At 36.4% G+C, this 20,720-nt stretch overlaps 1 protein-coding gene across 5 annotated transcripts in view; it reads left to right on the top strand.

The window, feature by feature from the left end:
• herc2 (HECT and RLD domain containing E3 ubiquitin protein ligase 2) overlaps nt 1-20,720 on the top strand; it is a 390,659-nt gene that overhangs the window by 121,277 nt on the left and 248,662 nt on the right. For all 5 annotated transcript variants that reach the window (XM_039744703.1, XM_039744704.1, XM_039744707.1 and 2 more), the window contains 3 exons: nt 74-262; nt 5,507-5,658; nt 16,167-16,324. In XM_039744703.1, coding sequence (XP_039600637.1) covers nt 74-262; nt 5,507-5,658; nt 16,167-16,324 — 499 coding nt within the window. The remainder of the gene's footprint in view (nt 1-73; nt 263-5,506; nt 5,659-16,166; nt 16,325-20,720) is intronic.

Genomic DNA, 20,720 nt, shown 5'->3' with positions numbered 1-20,720 from the left:
GGTATTAAGCAGTGTTCTTATTTTAATAGTCTGTTTTTTCTGATTCTACAAAATGTATATTTTTGCATTGTAGGGATCTTTGCAAAAGGTCATTGGCTGGGGAAGACTTGGATGGAAACCTCATGCCAATGTGAGTGGTCCAGTTCAATGTAAAGCACTTGCAAATCTTGGCATCACCCAGCTTGTATGCTCAGAGAAAAATTTTCTGATCTTGTCAAGGAATGGTGGAGTATATACTCAGTGCTACAAAAGTGATTCCTTGGTAAGTATTAAGGGAATGATTTTTCAAGTATTGCTGTTTAGTTTGTTCTATGTTGACCCAAATACTGAATGCCTTTTGGTAGAAAGTGAATAGAATCATGCAGAAAAACAGATTATTACCTTTTTAATTAAATCATAAAGACTTTTTATTCAACTAACTTCTCTCAGCTCTTCTATTTCATCCCTGACTTCAAGTATGTTTTAATGACTTCACCCAAGTAAGCTGTAGCTACTCATAATGCAGCTGCTACCTGTAACAGTGATGCAGTCATACTTTCATAACCGGAATGGTCTACATTTGTAAATAAAAGAAATGTGTCAAATAATGGTAATATTTATTTAAATGGCCATCATTTTGGAGCTGGCTTTGCAAAGCATACCTTGATGCATAGGATTGTCCAATGTCACTGTTCCCTTTAATTTATGTTGTTTAGCATTTCTCTTGGTGTACACCACAGTTTCTGTCTTTTGTGGAGAAACACAAGCTAAGCATTTGTTTATGGGACTTTTAAGCTGACTTAAACACACAGAACAACTAATTTTTAAATAGTTTGATTTGCTTTTCATCTTTAAAATGGTATCATACTGTTCTGTTGTATAGGTAATATGTATTTGATATTCAGTCTTGATTTAGTAACTGTGCTGTCATAGTTTTCAACATAATGTTAAAAGCAAATTTTCCTGCTTCTAGTATTCATTTGAAAAACTATGTCAGGCTTCTGATAGTTTTATGAGACTTGAGTAGGATTTTGTTAATGGCTCATGCTAGGTGATTGACAGATGTATGTATTTATTTATTTTTTAACTTTTTGTTCCTTGTTTGGAAGTTGTAAATGTAATGAAAGGTAAATCAATAGTTCTTGTTGCAGCTATCTTGCAGTGTGCAGTTGGTTTCCTCAAGTATATGATCTAGGGTTTGCTGATTATTATATTTACTAACATAATGGTGGTACTACGATTCATCATTCTTTACACTGGAGATAGCGTTTTTCAGGTGGTGTGCTATGCTTGGTTGCCCCAGTTATTATTTATACAAGGCTTACTTAATGGCAAATTTATATAAGCACTAGCATTTTTTATACTTTATAGACTGTGCAATATGACATAACATAGCAGAACAAGAAATTAATTTAAAGAAATAAACAAAAAGGGAAGGTGGAATTTGAAGGTCTGGTGAAATTCTGTAGTGTTAAAATCTTGAGGGATGAATGCAAAGGGTTAAATAGTTTTTTTAGCCATGCAGCGTTAAGCCCAGATCAGGTTTTGTTGATCACTACTATTAGTTGTACAATCTTTTGTAAAAGGTAAGGATAAAGTTCTGTAAACAATAAAAAGTTAAGTTTAAATCTGGTCAATAGTTGTTTTACATTGATGAAAACAAATACTGTTACTGAGGTAGTACATTAAAATGCTACAAATGTCATTAAATATTGATTGAATAAGTATTGCAATCTTTTGTAAACGGTATACATAAAAGTACTAAAAATGTTAAAACAAATAATAAATTAACATTCTAGTAAAAAGAACATTAATATGGTCTTTTGTAAACAGTTGTTCACAAACATGCTGCTAACGCAATTTAAGAATTTGCATAAATGCAAACAGTGCAGATTTAATTTTTGTGTATGTATTAAACTACAATGTCCTTCTAACTTTCTCATTTTTTGCATGAGAAACTAGCATGTCAACATGGTTTTCCATGAGGCATGCTTTTTTTTGGGCTGCAAAATGAGTCCTGTATACACGCTCTAAAGCACAGCTACAAGTGTAAAATATGAGTGCATGGATGAGTAGTGCCACTGTTTATGCAGTTAAGCACTGAAAAGTAATTGTGCTTGACATTAAATGTGATGAAATGTAATTTTAAAATCGCTTATAATAAAAATAAAATGAAAGTGATGCAATATGGCAGCAGACATTGTGGTGAGAGGTTAAAAATCGGGAGGTAAAAATAATTTCAGACCCTTTTCTTGATGCATTAAATGTTTAACTGACTACCAAAAGGGTCTTAACAAGTATAGCAGTGCTATTGTGTTTCTTAGCTGTATAAAATAAAGACAAATTCTACTCCAACTGGCAGCACTTCGTTAATTATGTTTCAGTAACTATTAAACCCTCTTAGTCTTTAGATACACTAACATCTTCTCTTTAAAGTTTTTTTTCCCCTGTTTTACTCATTGCACTTAATATTTATAGGGTGGTTGCTCTGGTTGAACATAACAAATAGCAGGCAATGCCATGAATTTTCGTGCCACAGAAATATTTAATTTGTTATTCAAACAGTATTCCAAAAGTGTGCACTTTTGAAAACCAACCTTCCTCTTTATGAATAGGCAGACAAATAATACTTTGTGTCTTCAGGGAGAAATTTTTCGATTTTTAACGAAGCTCAAAAAAAATATTATGATAAACAACAAATCCTATTTCAAATTCACACTAGAATGACTAAAATAGTAAGAAAACTAAAAGGATTATTTTATTGAAACTCTGCTTAGTGTAGTTGGTTTTTATTTTTATTCTTTTTATTTTTCAGACTCTTGTTCAGAGTCATTTCTAAGACATCTCCCAGTGATGTCTTGTTTTTTGATTTTTCTTGTCTGTTATCAGTTTCAAGTTACTTACCAAAATACTCAATACGTTCCACACGTTAATGTGAATATGAATACTAGGATCAGAGTTGCTTGTATTGATGTGTTCCAGTCTGAGTTGCCAGTGGAAGTTGCATTTGAATCACCATTCAAAAAATTTTATATTACAGTGAACCCTCTTTTATCACGGTTAATCTGTTCCAGACTCTACCGTGATAAATGAATTTTCGCAAAGTAGGATTCTTTACTTATAAATCGAATATTTTCGCAGTTAGGAGTACAGTAATCCCCCGATATAACGCGCTTCGACTTTCGCGGCTTCACTCTATTGCGGATTTTAAATGTAAGCACATTTAAATATATATCACGGATTTTTTGCTGGTTCGCCGCTTTCTGTGTACAATGGGTCTTTTAATTTAGGTTACATGCTTCCTCAGTTTGATTGCCCAGTTGATTTCATACAAGGGACGCTATTGGCGGATGGCTTAGAAGCTACCCAATCAGAGCATGTATTACATATTTACTAAAACTCCTCAATGCTAAAAGATATGCTTCCCGCGTGGCGCTTGTTTTGTTTGCTTCTCTCTGTCTCTCTCTCTGCCTGACGGATGGGGTGTGAGCAGAGGGGGCTGTTTACACAGTGGCTGTTTGCCTAGAAGATAGGACGCTCCTCTACAAAATGCCGCTTTATCGCGGTGCTTCTGTATACTTAAAAGTACGTATTGATTTTTTGATTGTTTGCTTTTCTTAGCGAGTGCTCTCTCTGACATTATCTGCTCTTCACGGTGCTCCTTTGAAGATAAGATATGTTTGCATTCTTTTAATTGTGAGAAAGAACTGCCATCTCTGTCTTGTAATGAAGCACAGTTTAAACGTTTGACTAAAGGGTGTTATTTCATGTCTAGAGGACTCTAATAATGTTAACAGTGTGGGAGAGTTTATAAGTGCTTAAAATATATAAAAATAACCATACAAACATATGGTTTCTATTTCGCGGAAATTCATTTATCGCGGCAGAGTCTGGAACGGATTAACCGCGATAAACGAGGGTTGACTGTATAGAAAACCTGTTTACAACCCTCTAAAATACGTTTTTTTTTAACATTATTAGAGCCCTCTAGACATGAAATAACACCCTTTAGTCACCATTACACTCGTATTACCCAATATATTAGACAAAATATGAGAAAATAAGACACATTCGACGTTACAAATATCATATTATTACTAGACTCACCCGCCTTTTAAGGCAACCGACTTTTATCCTCAATTTGTGTGCGCTCCATGTGTACATCAGGCATGTAAGTGTAGGGAATGAGAACATCAAAGTGCCCATTCATAACATCTCCCGAAAACCTAAGTTTTTTTTATTCTCTCGAGTGCCTGTCCACAGTCGTACAATGTCAGCCCGAATCTGTACCGCTAAAGACGGAGTTTCATACACTTAATAAGCTATAGATGAGAATAAGCAAGCACCATCTCCCCTGATATTTACTTCGCGGTGAGGCATTTGTACTCCATCAACATTATTTCCAGAGACATAATTTTGTCTATTTTTCCAGTGCATCGTGCACAAAAGCAAGGGAACGATGGGAGCACCAGAACTCTTCTCACATCGCGTCGCTTCGTACCGCAAGCCGCAAGTAGTAAGTTTGTAATAAGCGGAATACCACTAGGCTTTGCACTCACGGGTCGGAAGGACAATCCCGACCGCTTTTACATAGTAGATTTTAATTACCCACAGTTCTTACACACAACCACTAATCTATGAAGGCATGACCTCAGTAGGAGAGTCTTCAGGTGGTGCACTATCTTCAGCAGGTGCGTCGTTGTCTTCTTCCGCTTAAGGAGTACTAGGAGTAGGCAGTGGGTGTCTGAGTGCACGGCTGAAGAACATCTTGATAGGCAGTTGCTGGCGCTGTCTTTTCATATGCGTGAGGAGGCTTTTGTAGGGTATTGCCATCTTTGATCATATCCAAGAGTTTCACATTCTCCTGGATAGTAAGCATCTTCCTCCGGTGCTTAGTTTTATTGTCAGAAGGCTTAGAAAAAGTAGCACGTTTAGGAGCCATGTGGGGTTAGATAAAAGTTCTCAGAAAGCGCATGCGTAGTGACGTAAGCGTGTATGAGAAACAATCGCGATAGAGTGAAGCCGCGAAAGTCGAAGCGTGATATAGCGAGGGATCACTGTATATAACTAAGATCAAAGAATATTTTTCACAATTAAAAGGAAAAGTAGGTAGGTACACCTAGTCTTTTAATTTTTTTTGTAAATGTTTTGCTTAAGTTGTGCATTGCTTGTCCCCACATTGCCGGAATGTAAATAAAAATGTTAAACTATATTTACTTCTTTTGTTATGAAATTCCCTGAATTATTTCTGAAAAATTTTGATTAAGTTTAACTGTGGACATTCTTTCCCAAGGTATTTCTTTCTTTCTTTTATTTAAAATAAGTTAATTTTTTTTCTCTTTACAGTTACGGGTTAAATGCATTTTATTTTCAGGCTGTAACTTCAGGAAAATTAATGTCAAAGTTTCATACTGTCCAATAGGCAGCATACTAAATAGTTAACTATAATAATTACATTTAGAAAAAAGTTTATTACTAAAGTTGTTTTATATACTTTTTATTGATTTTATGTGTTATTTTATTGAAGGCTCCAACTTTGGTCCAGGGACTTGCATCCAGAAAGATTGTTAAAATTGCAGCTCATCCTGATGGTCAGCATTATCTAGCTTTGTCATCTGCAGGAGAGGTTTTCTCCTGGGGCTGTGGAGAAGGTGGAAGGCTGGGACACGGGGATACTGTGTATGTATCAGTATATATTCTAGCTATTGTTGAGGCAAGAGGAAATTGTTTGTTCTTAAATGTTCACTTAAGTTTCTACATATGTTTGTCTTATTACTAAAAAAAAAAGTAAAAATATGTAAGATTATACTAGTTTTAAGCCTGGTCTCTGAAATTTCAGCTTGTTAAGTTAGGAGCTTACCATTTATAGACATATAGGTTTATAGGGTCATTACTGCAATATGTACAGAGTACAGTGAGATATTACTTGCATGTGATAATCATCATGCTGCATGTTGCACTCTTTGTGACCATATTTATTTGAAGTGAATGAGTTAGTTTCTTACTTTTTTGTTTCACTTCCTTTTACTTAGCTTTTGGTCATCTTTTGTTGTGTAAGTATTGAGCAACTATTGTCTAATAATAAAGATAAATTAACTAGTATATTAAATAAATAACCTGTAGCATAACATTTTTTTCATTTATTTCACAGTCTAACTAGAACAGTATTTCAGTGTTTCCCCTAAAGACAAATCATTAGAGGTTGTAGACTTGGGCTAGTTGGAGTGGGGCTTAGTGGTATAAGTTATAAATAATTAAAAAGTAATTATAGCAATGAAAAATAAATAATGCAATAATTGTTTTTTCAATAAAAAATTAATAGAAATATAAAATTGAATTTCAATAAGATATACCCAAAAATAGCATATGTCAAATTTTAAATTAAACTAGCCAACCCGCGGCATACCATACGCTGCATAATCAGTCTGATTTTTTAATGATTTTTTAAGCACAGGGAGAAAATTAACATTTGAAAAATCGGTAATGTAATAAATCAGCAAGAAAAGCAACATTGTAACAATGCACGGAACGACCCAACACACAATCATCCGTGACTGAAAACTGGCGGACCCCCATCGCGCCTTCTCCTGCCAGACGGAGGGATGCGAGTGCACTGCGCTCAGGCGCGGAGTGTGGAACGGTAGGAGAGGAGAAGGACGTCCACTCAGCTCCCTCCGTCATGCTAATCTGCTGATTTCTCTTTCAGTATGCACTGCCCGCTCATGTGCCCACCTCCAACTCGTCGCTTGAGTTGTTGTCGTCTTTACACAGTCCAGATACACCTGTGACCTCAGTTGGAAAGGATTGTTTTAAGGATCCCATGGGATACCCCTCGCAAACAGTTTTACACGCTGCATATGGCGGTTCATCTCTGCGAGAAACATGCCTCTATGAACAGTCAACGTGGCTCGGAGGTGCCAGGATTTGGTGGGCATGGCTCCTTCCTGCGTGCGCCATAGGTTCCTTACTTGTCGGCAGCTCAGTGAATCCACGCCCCTTCCGGCGTGCTTTCCATGGTTGTCTTGCCTTAGTGAATTATATATATATATATATATATATATATATATATATATATATATATATATATATATATATATATATACACAATTTTATTGAATGCTGTCTTCTTCCTATTGTATCTTCCATCTGCTCTTTTCCAACACACCTTGCCTTATCTTCTAACTTCCTTTCCATTTCCTCCTTTCTCACGCTACATAACAGAATGTCATCAGCAAAAAGCATGCACCAGTTAACTTGATTTTTTATTGCATGAGTCAAAATGTCCATAACCAGATGGAAGAGAGCTTAAGAAAATCCTTGTTAACCAGACACTGCTTCTTGGGTCCCCACTCTCTCATACATTTCCTGGACTGTCTTCTCGTACTTCTCTGGTATGCCTTTCCTCCCTTTATTCCCCTGTAGAACTTTTGATGTGGAATCCTATAATAACCCTTCTCCAAATCACTAAAACACCATTGAAGTTGCTAAACTCTCACTTAGGGCTGGGCAATATGAAAAAAATGATCAGGATAATGTTTTTCATTTCAGTCGATATTGATATACTGTATTTTTTGTTCCATAAGATGCACTTTTTTTCCCCAACAGTGGGTGGAAATGTCAGAAGAGGAAGTAGTAGGCCCGCGGGGAAGCTTAACACTAGAATTACCAAAGCCTACGAAAAAACTTGTAAATCTGTCCCACCTTAAATCCCTTTGCACCTCTCAGTCAGCGTCTTTTGTCTTGTAAATGTGTCGATAAGAAGCAAGCAGCCTACTATCACATCCTCCCACTGCTGCATAGTTTTCTCAGCTCAAGTCGGTTTACCCGTGTGTCAAGCAAAATGACACCTTTTATAAATACTATATCGTTATTTGGAACACATGCATTTCATGTGAGTTCCGTGTCTACAACAATCTATGTAAGCACATAGTTAAAATAGAAACATTTGTCATGTTTAAGTAATAATTGACAAAATGTAGATATTAAGTGTATAATGTGCGATGAGAAGCCTGAAGTCAAAATATCAAATAAACACTTTCACAAAAAGGTACAAATAAAACAAGTGCACTTCTATTCTATTCTATTTGTTTTATTCAGTTTTTTGTGCACTTCTATTCTATTCTATTTGTTTTATTCAGTTTTTTTCTCTCAGTCGCGTTCACGCTTCCCCCGATTTGACACTGTTGTTTTCACATAACGACGCCCTATAACAGAGGTGAACACATAATGATGATGACGAGGGTTCTATATCGGAGAAAGAATGCATGTCGCACTTCTGCCGTCGCTGTACTTTGTATATATACACAAGAAGTTCTGCAGTCTACTTGTGACTTTTACGCTATAGAAAAATAAGTAAATAAATCAAGGTAAATAACATTAGATCTGGCTCTTATATACAAAGTACAGCGACGGCAGCTTCCACCTGCAGCTGTAGACTCTTCAGTACGCTAGCGACTCTCCACGCTAGTGTTTAGATCTGGATAGTGTATGTGCCCAAAAAGAAGTCTGACTTCATTCTTGTACCATTGCTTACAAACTGAAGTGTCAACGTGCACTTTTTGTTGCATTACAAGTGTAATTTTTGAGCATCCCCATGTTGATTAAATACAGGAAGCTCTGAAGTCTACTTGTGACTATATGCTGTAGGAAGTAAGTAAAAAAATCACGGTAAATAACATTCGATCTGGCTTTTATGTAAGTAACATGTTAATGTTTTGGGCACGTGCACCATCCAGATCTAAACACTAACATGTAGAGTCACTCGTGTACTGAAGAGTCTATAGCTGCAGGTGGAAGCTGCCATTAACAGTGCCTTAGATGGAACTGAAGATATTGTCATATATGAAGATAGTCAAGAAAATGATATCAGTTATTTAGAGCAACTGAGCTTCATAAATTCTGACACTAGCAATGAGGAATTTCTTAATGATAGTGATGATGGTTCTTAATACCGTTGTTGACTTTACATGGTTGAAATATTATTCTTCTATATTTTATTAAATATATTAGTACACCATTTGGTTCAGAATATTTTTTTTCTTGTTTTCCTCCTCTAAACCTAGGTGTGTCTTATGGTCAGGTGTGTCTTATGGAGCGAAAAATACTGTATATCACAATATAAATCAAATCACTGTTTGTCAAGCTTAAAGGTTCCTTTTTACTCCTAAGTGAGATGTGAAAATATAAGGTTCATTTTGGTTTAAATATTATTTTCTGTCAGAAATGACAAATGTATTGTACAACATTATACAACTGTATTTAAAATAAATAGAATAGGCGCTATATAGGCAGCGACCCGACACAGACTGACACCGGAGGCATGTATAAAAACATGTGAACTTTTATTTTTCTTAACCTGTGGGGTACGTCTTCCCTTTGTCCCACAGGCACAGCACAGTCCCAAAAGCATCAAAACGCCACACTGTTTGTCTTTGCACCACCACTCCTCCCGGCAAGCATTGTCCTCCTCCTCCTCCCGACAGGCTCTCAGAGTGGTGGCTGCTGGCCCCTTTTATAGTTCACCTGGAAGTATTTCGGGTGCTTGACCACCTGCCTCCAATTGCACCTCCGGGTGTGGCTGAGCTACGGCCCAGATGGGCCCAGGAACCCCTGCAGCACCTTCTGGTGGCCACCCCAGATCCCAACAGGGCTGTGGAGAATTAATTCTGACCAGTCAAAAGCTTCATGTGTGCCAGGAGAACACAAACAAAATTCACAACTAAATTCTTTGGTCAATTCCAAATTAATAAAATAGGTAATACAAAATAAAAAAGCCTCAATTCTGACCAGTCAAAAGCTTTTAGGTTTTATAGAAGAACACACTAAGTTTGTTTGGCAACTCCAAATAAAATAAATTTTAATTCTAAAATGTTAAAATCCAAAACTAAAATCTTAAAGCTTTCAGGTTTTACAGAAGAAAACAAAGTAAATTCTTTGGTCAGTACCAAGTGAATAAAGTAGGTATTATTACAAAATACAATCTCAAAAAACTACCTCTATACTGTATCCTTTCCTTTGTATAGATTTATGTTTTAAATGTTTGAGAAACAACCCCACAAATTAATAGACAAAAAACATATATGCTCAGTACAAATTCAAGCAGTTTTCAAATGTAAACGAAGGAGAACATATACAAAATCGACATATTCTGTCGTTTCTGGTCAGTATGCTCCATGGCAAAAAAAAAAAGAAAGGCACAAGAAATCTGGATTAGTACCGCACTTGCTTACGTCTGGGACTGTAAAGTATTGCATTGTGCCTGCTCTAAAGGATGGTACAAAAGATTAGTGGTATTATCTGTCTTTGTGGGAACATGCTTTCAACACAATTTGCAATGCATATTACTACGTTTCTTTTCGGACTATAAATAGCAAAAGTATATCTACACTAATGAATTCCACTGACCCTTCTTTTCAACAGTATCCTAGTCTTTTGATCTGTGGGCTGTGTCCATTGGGGCATGTTCTTTGGTAATGCTGACTTTTTTTTTTTTTTCTTCAAGTTTCGTTAATGTTCTCTGTTGTCATTTTCTTTTGTATCTCTCTCCCACTCCTGACTTGCGTAGCTGCTGTAACTGTAACATCAGCATATGTGTTGCTGCCAGCTCCATGCTATGTGTGTCAACCTAATGTGATGTGGCTGTAAAATCATTCCAACCACATGATTCGATGAATGTAGCGCTATTCTCATTATCATTGGCTTTTCGTGTTGTCTGTCAAAATGTGGATGGAATGAGTTATATCGACTTTTAGGGCAGGGTGATATGGACCAAAATTCATATCTTGATATTTTTTAACTGAATGGCAATATACGATATATATCTCGATATTTTTTCTTCTCATAAAGTAATAACAAAAAGACAATTCTGAGTGTTGAGAAAGTCACATGTCTCAAATGTCACACAGACACTTTTATTAACATACAGCTGTAGATGTACATGAGAAATGGCTTAAAAATAAACTATAGGCATATATTAAATAATAATGCTCCATGAATAAAATACAATAATGTTCTTTTCCTGCATTACAAAAGACTCACAGCTGTGCCAATAAGAAATTGTAAACAGAAAAGATACAGAGCAAAATTAACAAAAGACCAACTTGCTGTTTAAATAGTGGTCGACTTTCTATCGACCATATCTTTGTTTCTATAGAGGAAAAGTTATTTCGCCATGATTATCTTTATCATTTTATCGCCCAGCCCAACTCTCATTACTTCTCAGTCACTGAAACTGTCTCCACATGTGAATTGCAAGTGCATCACTATTTATAAGATTGCTTCCGTGTTTTTAAACCAAGATCTGAATTATGTCATGCATCTACCATTAGGAAAAGTTTATAGTTACATGCAAATTTTGAATACGCTGGCTAAATAACATATTATTTTCACATTTCCAGCCACTTTTAAAAACCTCACAGTGTCACCCACTGCACTTGGTTTCCAATCCAGGTGGTTCAGCGTATCACAATACCAGCGCCTCTTCAAACATTGTGCAACACTCCACAACCATGGAATTTTCTAAGCAAATGACTGAGGATCTAAAAATGAAATTAATAGATACCTTCAACGTAGATGAAGGCTATAAAAAGATATCAACGACAATTCATGCTAACAGTTTTACATACTCTGTTATGTCATGAAATTGCATGTTAAGAGGGAACAATGTAGGACAAGACACGATCTTTAGGCCCAAGAAAACTGACAGGTAAAATAGCTCATATGATGTGCGGGAAGTCAAAGCAAAACTCCCCATATGACTGGAGTGAACTTGCAGGCAGGTTTAGCTGAAAAGGAGAGTTGGTGCAGGTGCACTTCTCTGCTGTGCAGCGTTACTTAGAAGGACATGCCCTTCATGGAGGAGCCATCACAAGGTGTGTTATCATGATGTTTCCCTCTATTCATCCTTTATCTAGGGCTAAGTGTACTCATCAGGGTCGCTGCCAGGTTGGGTTACTGTCACACCTTAAGATTAATACACACTTACATAGATATACGTATACACACAGAAACTCAACAGTGCCCTGTGAATGACACACACACAGATGGTTTATCTCTAGCACTTTAATTCACACAAGTGCCTTATAAATAACACAGCTTGTCACTCTCTTAGCACTTCAGGAGACTTGAATCCACACAGACCCTAACCACAGTTATGTCCCATGAATGACACATACACGGCTAGTTAATATATAGCACTTTTAAACTACACACGTGCCTTAGGAATAACACAGCATGTCACTCTTCTGGCACTTCAAGAGACTTGCTTATTGTCAGCACAAACATCATACAATGTTTTAAATATATCTCGGATATAAATATTGCTTTAGTCTCTAGGAATATATTCAAACATACAAAGGCTCAACATCCTTGGCTATAGGCCATTTATCAACCAAGAATGCCTTACTTTATGTACTGTTCCCTACTATTGGGTGGAGCTCTCACCCTCAGCCCTTAATAAACCTTGCTGCATGGAGCTTTTTCCAAATTTCCAACTGCCCCAGGTGCTCTTAAAAATATCTTTTACTTCAATCACTCTAGACATGAAGACAAAGTATAGAATGTTAAGCAGTGTAGTATTTATTACATAAATAGTAATGCCAAATAGAACAAATAATAATAGAAAATAAGATTGATAGAAAAGTCTGGATATGTATATAGTCTTTAGAAAAAGCTTACGAAAGTAAAGATGTCAAGGATAAATGTCATAGGCGGCTTGTAATCTAGCACTCGAAGTTGTTCATTAGATGCTTTGCTGACGATCAAATGGAAATAGTTGCATGTTGCTGATGCCCTCTTCTGATGTTGCTCTTGCCCTCTTCTTAATTGTTCTGTCCTCTTCTTCTGTCATTCATCAGGCAAGGCATATTTATTATAAAATTCTACACAGGGGTTTTGCAGCATGTGATTGTTACATATTCAGATTCGCTGGCTGTCAATATGATGGATGAATTTTCTCAAACTCTCTAATCTTTTTGAGTATGTCAGTTTTTTCAAGCAGTAAAGTTTCTAATGTTTTAACAATCTTCCGTATCAAGCTGTAAACTGGTTTGGCCATTTCTAGTCCCATGGCATACCCTTCTGTTAGCGGGTTGTAAAATAATCAGATACAGCTTCATGGCATATCTTCCTTTCCCAAGTTGTAAACTAATGCTTTACTAGTACAAGTCAGAAAAACAGATTGCCTTTGATGTTAACTGACCATGCAAGTGACCTTTATTTGAGTTCACCTGTTGTTATTGTCTTGAGTAAAGTATAATGAATATATAGCCAAAAATTTACAGATTTTACAACTATAACACAAGGAAACCTTATCTATGATTTAATTCCAGAAAACATCACAAATATGCAAAACAACATCTACATAAGATTGAGGCATTTTGGAACCAAGTGCTATGGATAAATTAAAGTTAAAGCCACAACCACAAAAGGTTTATTTTGAGAATAAAGGAGCAGTATTTGAAAAAAGATCACCTTGTAAACTGTTAAGTTTGGGGGGCATTGGAGATCTGTTATGCTTTGGTGGCTGTGTGGTTGCCAGCAGTTAGAGGGAAGAATGCATTCCAGTAAATGTCAACAATTTCTTTAGGAAAATGTTAGTCAATCAATCAGGAAACAGAAGGTTGCAAATGGATCACTTCTACAACAAGATAACAAAACACACTTTGAAATCTACTATGAACTACCTCAAGCAACATGAGGTGAAGGCTTTGGAATGTCGCTCACAGTTCCTAGATTGAACATTATTGAAAATCTATGGGTAGATCTTAAATGTGCATTGCATGCAAGACAACCAAAGAATATCTTACAGTTGGAATTATCTGCAAAGGAGAATGGTGGAAAATTCCGAAACTCATAGCTGGCTACAAAAATGTTTGCAAGCTTTGATTTTTTGCTAGTTGGGTTGTTAGTAAACACTTGCTTAGTAGAGTTTTTTCGTGTGCCATGCTTATTGTTTTGTATTTTTACATTTTTAGTTCATTAAATAAACTGCAACTGTACATTAATATTTTCAATAAAATACCCATGTTTTATTTTGTTTGCTGTGTAAGTTGTGTTTACATTTTTTACTTCAAATGTCAACAAAATATGTAATTTAACACTAGAATTACCAGAGCCTATGAAAAAACTCGTAGATCTGTCCCACCTTAAATCGCTTCTCACCTCTCCGTCAGCGTCTTTTGTCCTTTCAGTGTGTTGATAAGTAGCAAGCAGTCTGCTGTCACATCCCCCACTGGAGCAAAGTTTTCTCAGCTCAAGTGTATTTACCTGCGTGTCAGTTGCTTGGAGTTTTATCGAGTGAGAAGTTGAGCAAAATCACACCTTTTATAAATACTATATTGTTATTTGGAACACATGCATTTCATGTGTGTTCCGTATCTAAAACGATCTATGTAAACACATCATTAAAAAAGAAACGTTTTTCATGTTTTAGTAATAATTGACAAAATGTAGACATGAAGTTTATAATGTGTGAAGCCTGAAGTACAAATATCAAAGAAACACTTTCACAAAAGGTACAAATATAACAGAACAAGTGTGCTTTTATTCAAATATATAGCTGCAGAATAACAACACGTGTTAGGGTGCGACATTGACACGCATTTACTACGACTGCTTCAGTGGCGCAACGGTATCAACTGTTGACTGGTAATCAAAACTTCACAGGTTCGATCCCCAACGAGATGCCAGCTGCTTTTATTCTTACTATTTTAGAATAAAAACATACATTTCATTTCAGTCTATAACAGCCGGTGTAAATGTATGATACTTGTAAAGGTTAGTTTTTTTTAATTTATTTATCTATTTTTTTTTATTGAGTTTCATTCTCTCAGTGGCGTTCACGATCCTACCCCACCCCTTCTCCCCCCTCCCCATCTAACACTGCTGTTTTCACATAAAGACGGGCTATAGTTCTGCACTCTGTAGGAAGTAAGTAAATAACATTCGATCTGGCTTTTATGTAAGTAACATATAAATATTGATGTACAAGTATAACAAAACAAGTGCACTTTTATTCAAGACTATAACCAAAGAAAAAAGAAATTCACACACTGCAGAACTTCCTGTGTTTGAGCGACATATGCATGCTCAAAAAATACACGTGTAATGCCACGAAAAGTGCATGCAGAAACTGCAGTTCACAAGCATTGGTACGAGAATGCAGTCAGACTTTTTTTTAGGGCACATACACCGTCCAGATGTTATTTATTTGGATTTACTTATTTACTTCCTACAGAGTGCAGAGCTATATCAGGTCTTTATAGTGAGAAGAGCAGTGTCAGATTGGGGGGTGGGGGGGTAGGATTGTGAACACGACTGAAAGAATGAAACTGAATAATAAAAAAAAAAAAACAAAGCTCACCTTTACAAGTATCATACATTTACACCAGCTGTTACAGACTGAAATCAAATGTATGTTTTTATTCTAAAATAGTAAGAATAAAAGCAGCTCACTTCTCAAAACGGACTCGTCGGGGATCGAACCCGTGAAGTTTTGATTACCAGTCAACAGTTGATACTGTTGCGCCACCGCAATTTTTGAATAAAAGCACACTTGTTCTGTTATATTTGTACCTTTTGTGAAAGTGTTTCTTTGATATTTGGACTTCAAGCTTCACACATTCTAAACTTCATGTCTACGTTTTGTCAATTATTACCAAAACATGAAAAACGTTTCTTTTTTTAAACAATGTGTTTACATATATCATTTTAGACATGGAACACACATGAAATGTATGTGTTCCAAATAACAATATAGTGTTTATAAAAGGTATGATTTTGCTTGACTTCTCACTCTATACAACAACAAGCAACTGACACGCAGGTTAACAGAGTTGAGCTGAGAAAACTGTGTGCCAGTGGGGGATGTGATAGCAGACTGCTAGCTGTTTGCTGTTTATCAACACATTTAAAGGACAAAAGACGTTGACGGAGAGGTGAGAAGCGATTTAAGGTGGGATGGATCTAGTATATCACATTCAAAAAGTCGCAGTGATTTTAAAAATGAAATGATTTATCTCAAAATTGGATGGTTTCGGGTTATGGATTACAATGTGGCCCTCCCACTATTTTCTGTGGTAGGAGAAATGAATTTTTTCAGTTTTGCTTTTACAAGAAAGCTACTAAAAATTTTGACTGTTTTTGTTTTTTTATTCATCTATCTTTATATCTATTTATTTTTGTTACAGGTATTTGGAAGAGCCGAAAATGATTGCTGCTTTCTCTGGAAAGCAGTCAGGCAATCAGGTACTTCATATAGCATGTGGAAGTACATACAGTGCAGCAGTTACTGTGGATGGAGAGCTATACACATGGGGAAGAGGCAATTATGGCCGTCTAGGGCACGGTACTGTTCCTTTTATTGTAATAGTGTTAGGTTCCAGTTTTGTTTTTCTCATTTATGGTATATTTCAGCATTTGCAGTACAATGGTATAATAATGTATGGCAGTGCTTCCTACACTCGGTCCTGGGGAACCACTGTGGCTGCATGTTTTTGTTGCAACTATTTTTAATTGAACTCCTGGCCTATGTAATCCAACTGTTATTTCCCAAGTTCTGTCTTTTGGGAATAATATAGAAATTAGAAAACTAAGTTTGGTTAAAAATATATATATATATTAAAATGTACCAAGCTGTGTTATGGGAATAATGTATTTTTTTTCTTTTTAACAATATATTCAACTTGATTTTCATTCTACTTTTCCAGGTGTTCTAATTGATTAATTAAACCATTATTTAATGATAAATGGGTCTGATGCTAAAGTAGTTGTAGCCTTTCGTTATTCAGTGTTGTTCGTGTCTATTCTGCTCGTTTTTAATTGTCATTAATTAGATACAACGAAGGGTGAAAACTGCACAGAGAAAGGGCAAAATATAATGAAATCAACAAAAGAGAGTTAAACATTTCAATCTATAGCAGAAAGCTGAAATGTTTCTAAATGTCTTATAAATGTAAAAATCATGCTGTTCTGGTTTCTGAATGTAGAATAAAAGAAAAAAATGTCAGTTAATTAAATGAGCTCAGTGTTATCAGGTGTTGTCACTGATTAGCAATCTGGTTGGAACAAAAATCTTTATCCACAGTGGGTCCCCAGGACCGACTTTGGGAAACACTGCTATATGGTGACCTGGTGCATTTTTGGCAACCATTGGCAAATAGTATTCCCAACCTCTCAGCTTGATGGAATTTAAGTAGGATTCTTTATTTATAAATTGAATATTTCTACAGTTAGAGCAAAGAAAACCTGTTTATGACCTTCTAAATAGGTTTTTTAACATTATTAAAGCCCTCTAGACATGAAATAACACCCTTTAGTCAAAAGTTTAAACTGTGCTCCATGACAAGACAGAGATTACAGTTCCGTCCCACAATTAAAAGAATGCAAACATCTTTTCCTCTTCAAAGGAGTGCGCATTAGGAGCAGAGAATGTCAGAGAGAGAGAGAGAGACAGAGAGCGAAAAGCAAACAATCAAAAATCAATAGGGCTGTTCGGGCTTTTAAGTATGCAAAGCACCGCCGGAGAAAGCAGCTGCAAGGAAGGAAGCAGTGTGAAGGTAGTCTTTCAGCATTTTTTAGAGGAGCATCCATATTCTATAGGCCAGTGTCTGAACAGGCCCTTTGCTCACACCCCCTCCGTCAGGAGCAGAGAATGTCAGAGAGAGTGAGAGAAAGAGAAAAAGCAAACAATTAAAAATCAATACGTGCTGTTCAGGGTTTCAAGTATGTGAAGCACTGTGCGGGAAGCACATCGTATATCATTGAGGAGTTTTATTTAATATGTAATACGTGCTCTGATTGGGTACCTTCTCAGCCACGGCCAATAGTGTCCCTTGTATGAAATCAACTGGGCAAACCAACTGAGGAAGCATGTACCATAAATTAAAAGACCCATTGTCAGCAGAAATCTGTGAAGCAGTGAAAAATCTGTGATATATATTTAGATATGCGTACATTTAAAATCCGCAATGGAGTGAAGCCGCGAAAGTGAAGCGTGATATAGCGAGGGATCACTATACTATGAAAGTGTCACGGAATGGATGCCTGAAAAAAAAAAAAAGATTAGTGCAGATCATTCCAAAGGCATGGGTGTACTGTATCTAAAGTCTGTGTTTACAATAGTAGTTTTTATTTATTCTGGTATTTTAGTTTGGTTAGACTAGCAAACTAGAAACTAGAGAAATACAGTATATTTATAATTAATAGTTTTCTCAGTGATCCATGCAGCAGACTTTTTAAGTAATTTCAGATTGACAACAGAATGATTTGAATGATAAAGCTTTGCAGTATTCATTTGTACATTAAATAAATGCATATTCTCTTATGTTTTAGTCAATATAAGGAGAAACAATACAATTGTTGATTTAAAGGATAAATGCACCAAGTAATCTGCCATTGATCAGAATTCAGCAGTTTTCATTTGTAATGTGTGATATGCCAATCGGTTTAAGATTGTCTGATTATATCATTAAAATTGTAAGCTAAATTCATGTGGTGTTCTTTGATATCAAAATAGTAAAAGTGCAGACAAACGAAGAGCATATTAGCTTTTCTGTGAAGTACAGTGCTCATTTGTGCTGAGATTTTTCTAATTTGTGCTTGTTTTCTGCATCTCTGGGTGTCTATCACTCTATTGCTGTCTCTTTCTCTAGCACTCCCCACATATTGTCATTTCTCTTAGTTTCTAGCTCCACCTTTTCTCCTTGACCTCCTTTTTTTCTTTCTTTCTTTCTTTCTTTCTTTCTCTCTCTCTCTCTCTCTCTCTCTCTCTCTCTCTCTCTCTCTCTCTCTCTCTCTCGCCTACTAGAGCTGCTTAACACTAGAATTACCAGAGCCAACGAAAAAACTTGTAAATCCGGACCACCTTAAATCCCTTCGCACCTCTCTGTCAGCATCTTTTGTCTTGTAAATATGTCGATAAGCCCAAGCAGCCTGCTATACCACCCCCCACACACACCACCACAGAACAGGCAAGAAGTTCTCCCAGTTCCTGCTTTGATTGATTATCTGGGAGTGAGCTAACCAGAATTGTACGGGGAAATAATTTGTGTTTTGTGTCTACAACAATCAATGTAAACACATTGTTAAAACAGGAACGTTTTTCATGTTTTAGTAATAAATGACAAAATGTAGGTATGAACTATAGAATATATGAAGGCTGATGACCATATATCAAATAAACACTTTCACAAAAGGTGCAAGTGCAATACAACAGCTTCCGTGGTGCAGCGGTTGGAACTGCTGACCTATTGGAACAGTTCCTTGGCTTAAAAAGCCAGGGCCAGGTGTTCATAATGTCAGCTAAAAAGTTTCAGTTTTCATGATGGGGCTTTCAGACAAAGACCTTGCATAAGGCCATGTGCTTTTTCTTGCTAAAAATAGTAACTGACTAATTAGTAGTTGTCTAGAAGATGGGATTTTGCTAAAAACAAGAATACTCATGTGGTGTGTTTGAAATTGGAAAAAAAAACTGTGGTACCTCTTGCATCCAGAAAGTGCAACCTAGATGACAATAGAGACAAGCTTCTGAAACAAAGCACACTAAAATTCAGCCATGTGTTTGGAGAAACCCAACCAGGAAAGGAACAATGCATTACTTACACCAGAACCATAAATATATATACTTTGATTCCAAGAACTGTTAATTGTAACTTAGTACTTAGGACAATGCTAGCTAATGTTTTATGGTATAGGTGTCACAAAACTGAAAGATAAATTCTAGCTTATATGTTTCTTCTTCTATCCAGTAAGAAAGTACTTAGCAGCATCTTGCAGGCACACACACTGAAATCCTGAGTGGGGGAAGGTAAAGCAGTACAGACTAGCTGTGAGCAAATGAACTCCATTATGTGGGCTGTGGAAGCTTTATAACTAACTAAAGAGCTTCTCTGGCTTCACCACATGAATCAGAATTCATAAGTTATGCAACTAATCTTTGGGAATGTTATGTTTCATGTTTGTTTTTGTCCTTTGTCATCTAGATACATATCTGTATACTTGCATGTATTCGTCTTCTGTTATACTTGTATTATAAATAAATTGCATTATTTTGTTTATTACAAGAAGTATGTTTGGGTGTTTTGTTGAAAGTATGTCTAATGCCACACCAAACCACAAAACAAAGTGTATGTGTAAATATTGGGTTTTGCTAATTTATTGTAAAGATCTCTTCATATTTCTGCCATCCCAGCTAGATAGCTAAACAGAGCTCAGCCTACATTAATTTGGTGTCTCAGATGTAGGCCATCTTGTTGATTGTTTTAATTCTTCTTCTTTTGGCTGCTCCCGTTAGGGGTTGCAACAGCGGATCATCTCCTTCCATATCTTTCTGTCCTCTGCATCTTGTTCTGTTACACTCATTACCTGCATGTCCTCTCTCACCACATCCATAAACCTTCTCTTAGGCCTTCCTCTTTTTCTCTTGCCTGGCATCCATCTATCTTTAGTATCCTTCTCCCAATATACTCAACATGTCTCCTTTGTACATGTCCAAACCAATGCAGTGTTGCCTCTCTGACTTTGTCTCCCATCCGTCCAACTTGAGCTGACCTTCTAATGTACTTATTTCTAATCCTTGTCACACCCAATGCAAATCGTAGAATTTTTAACTCTGCTATCTCCAGTTCTGTCTCCTGCTTTCTGGTCAGTGCCACTGTCTTCAACCCATATAACATAGTTGGTCTCACTACCGTCCTGTAGACCTTCCCTTTACCTCTTGCTGATATCCGTCTGTCATAAATCAC

This window comes from Polypterus senegalus, chromosome 2, assembly GCF_016835505.1.
Source record: "Polypterus senegalus isolate Bchr_013 chromosome 2, ASM1683550v1, whole genome shotgun sequence".
Taxonomy (NCBI): Eukaryota; Metazoa; Chordata; class Cladistia; order Polypteriformes; family Polypteridae; genus Polypterus; species Polypterus senegalus.
This window is presented reverse-complemented; position numbering and strand designations above follow the sequence as displayed.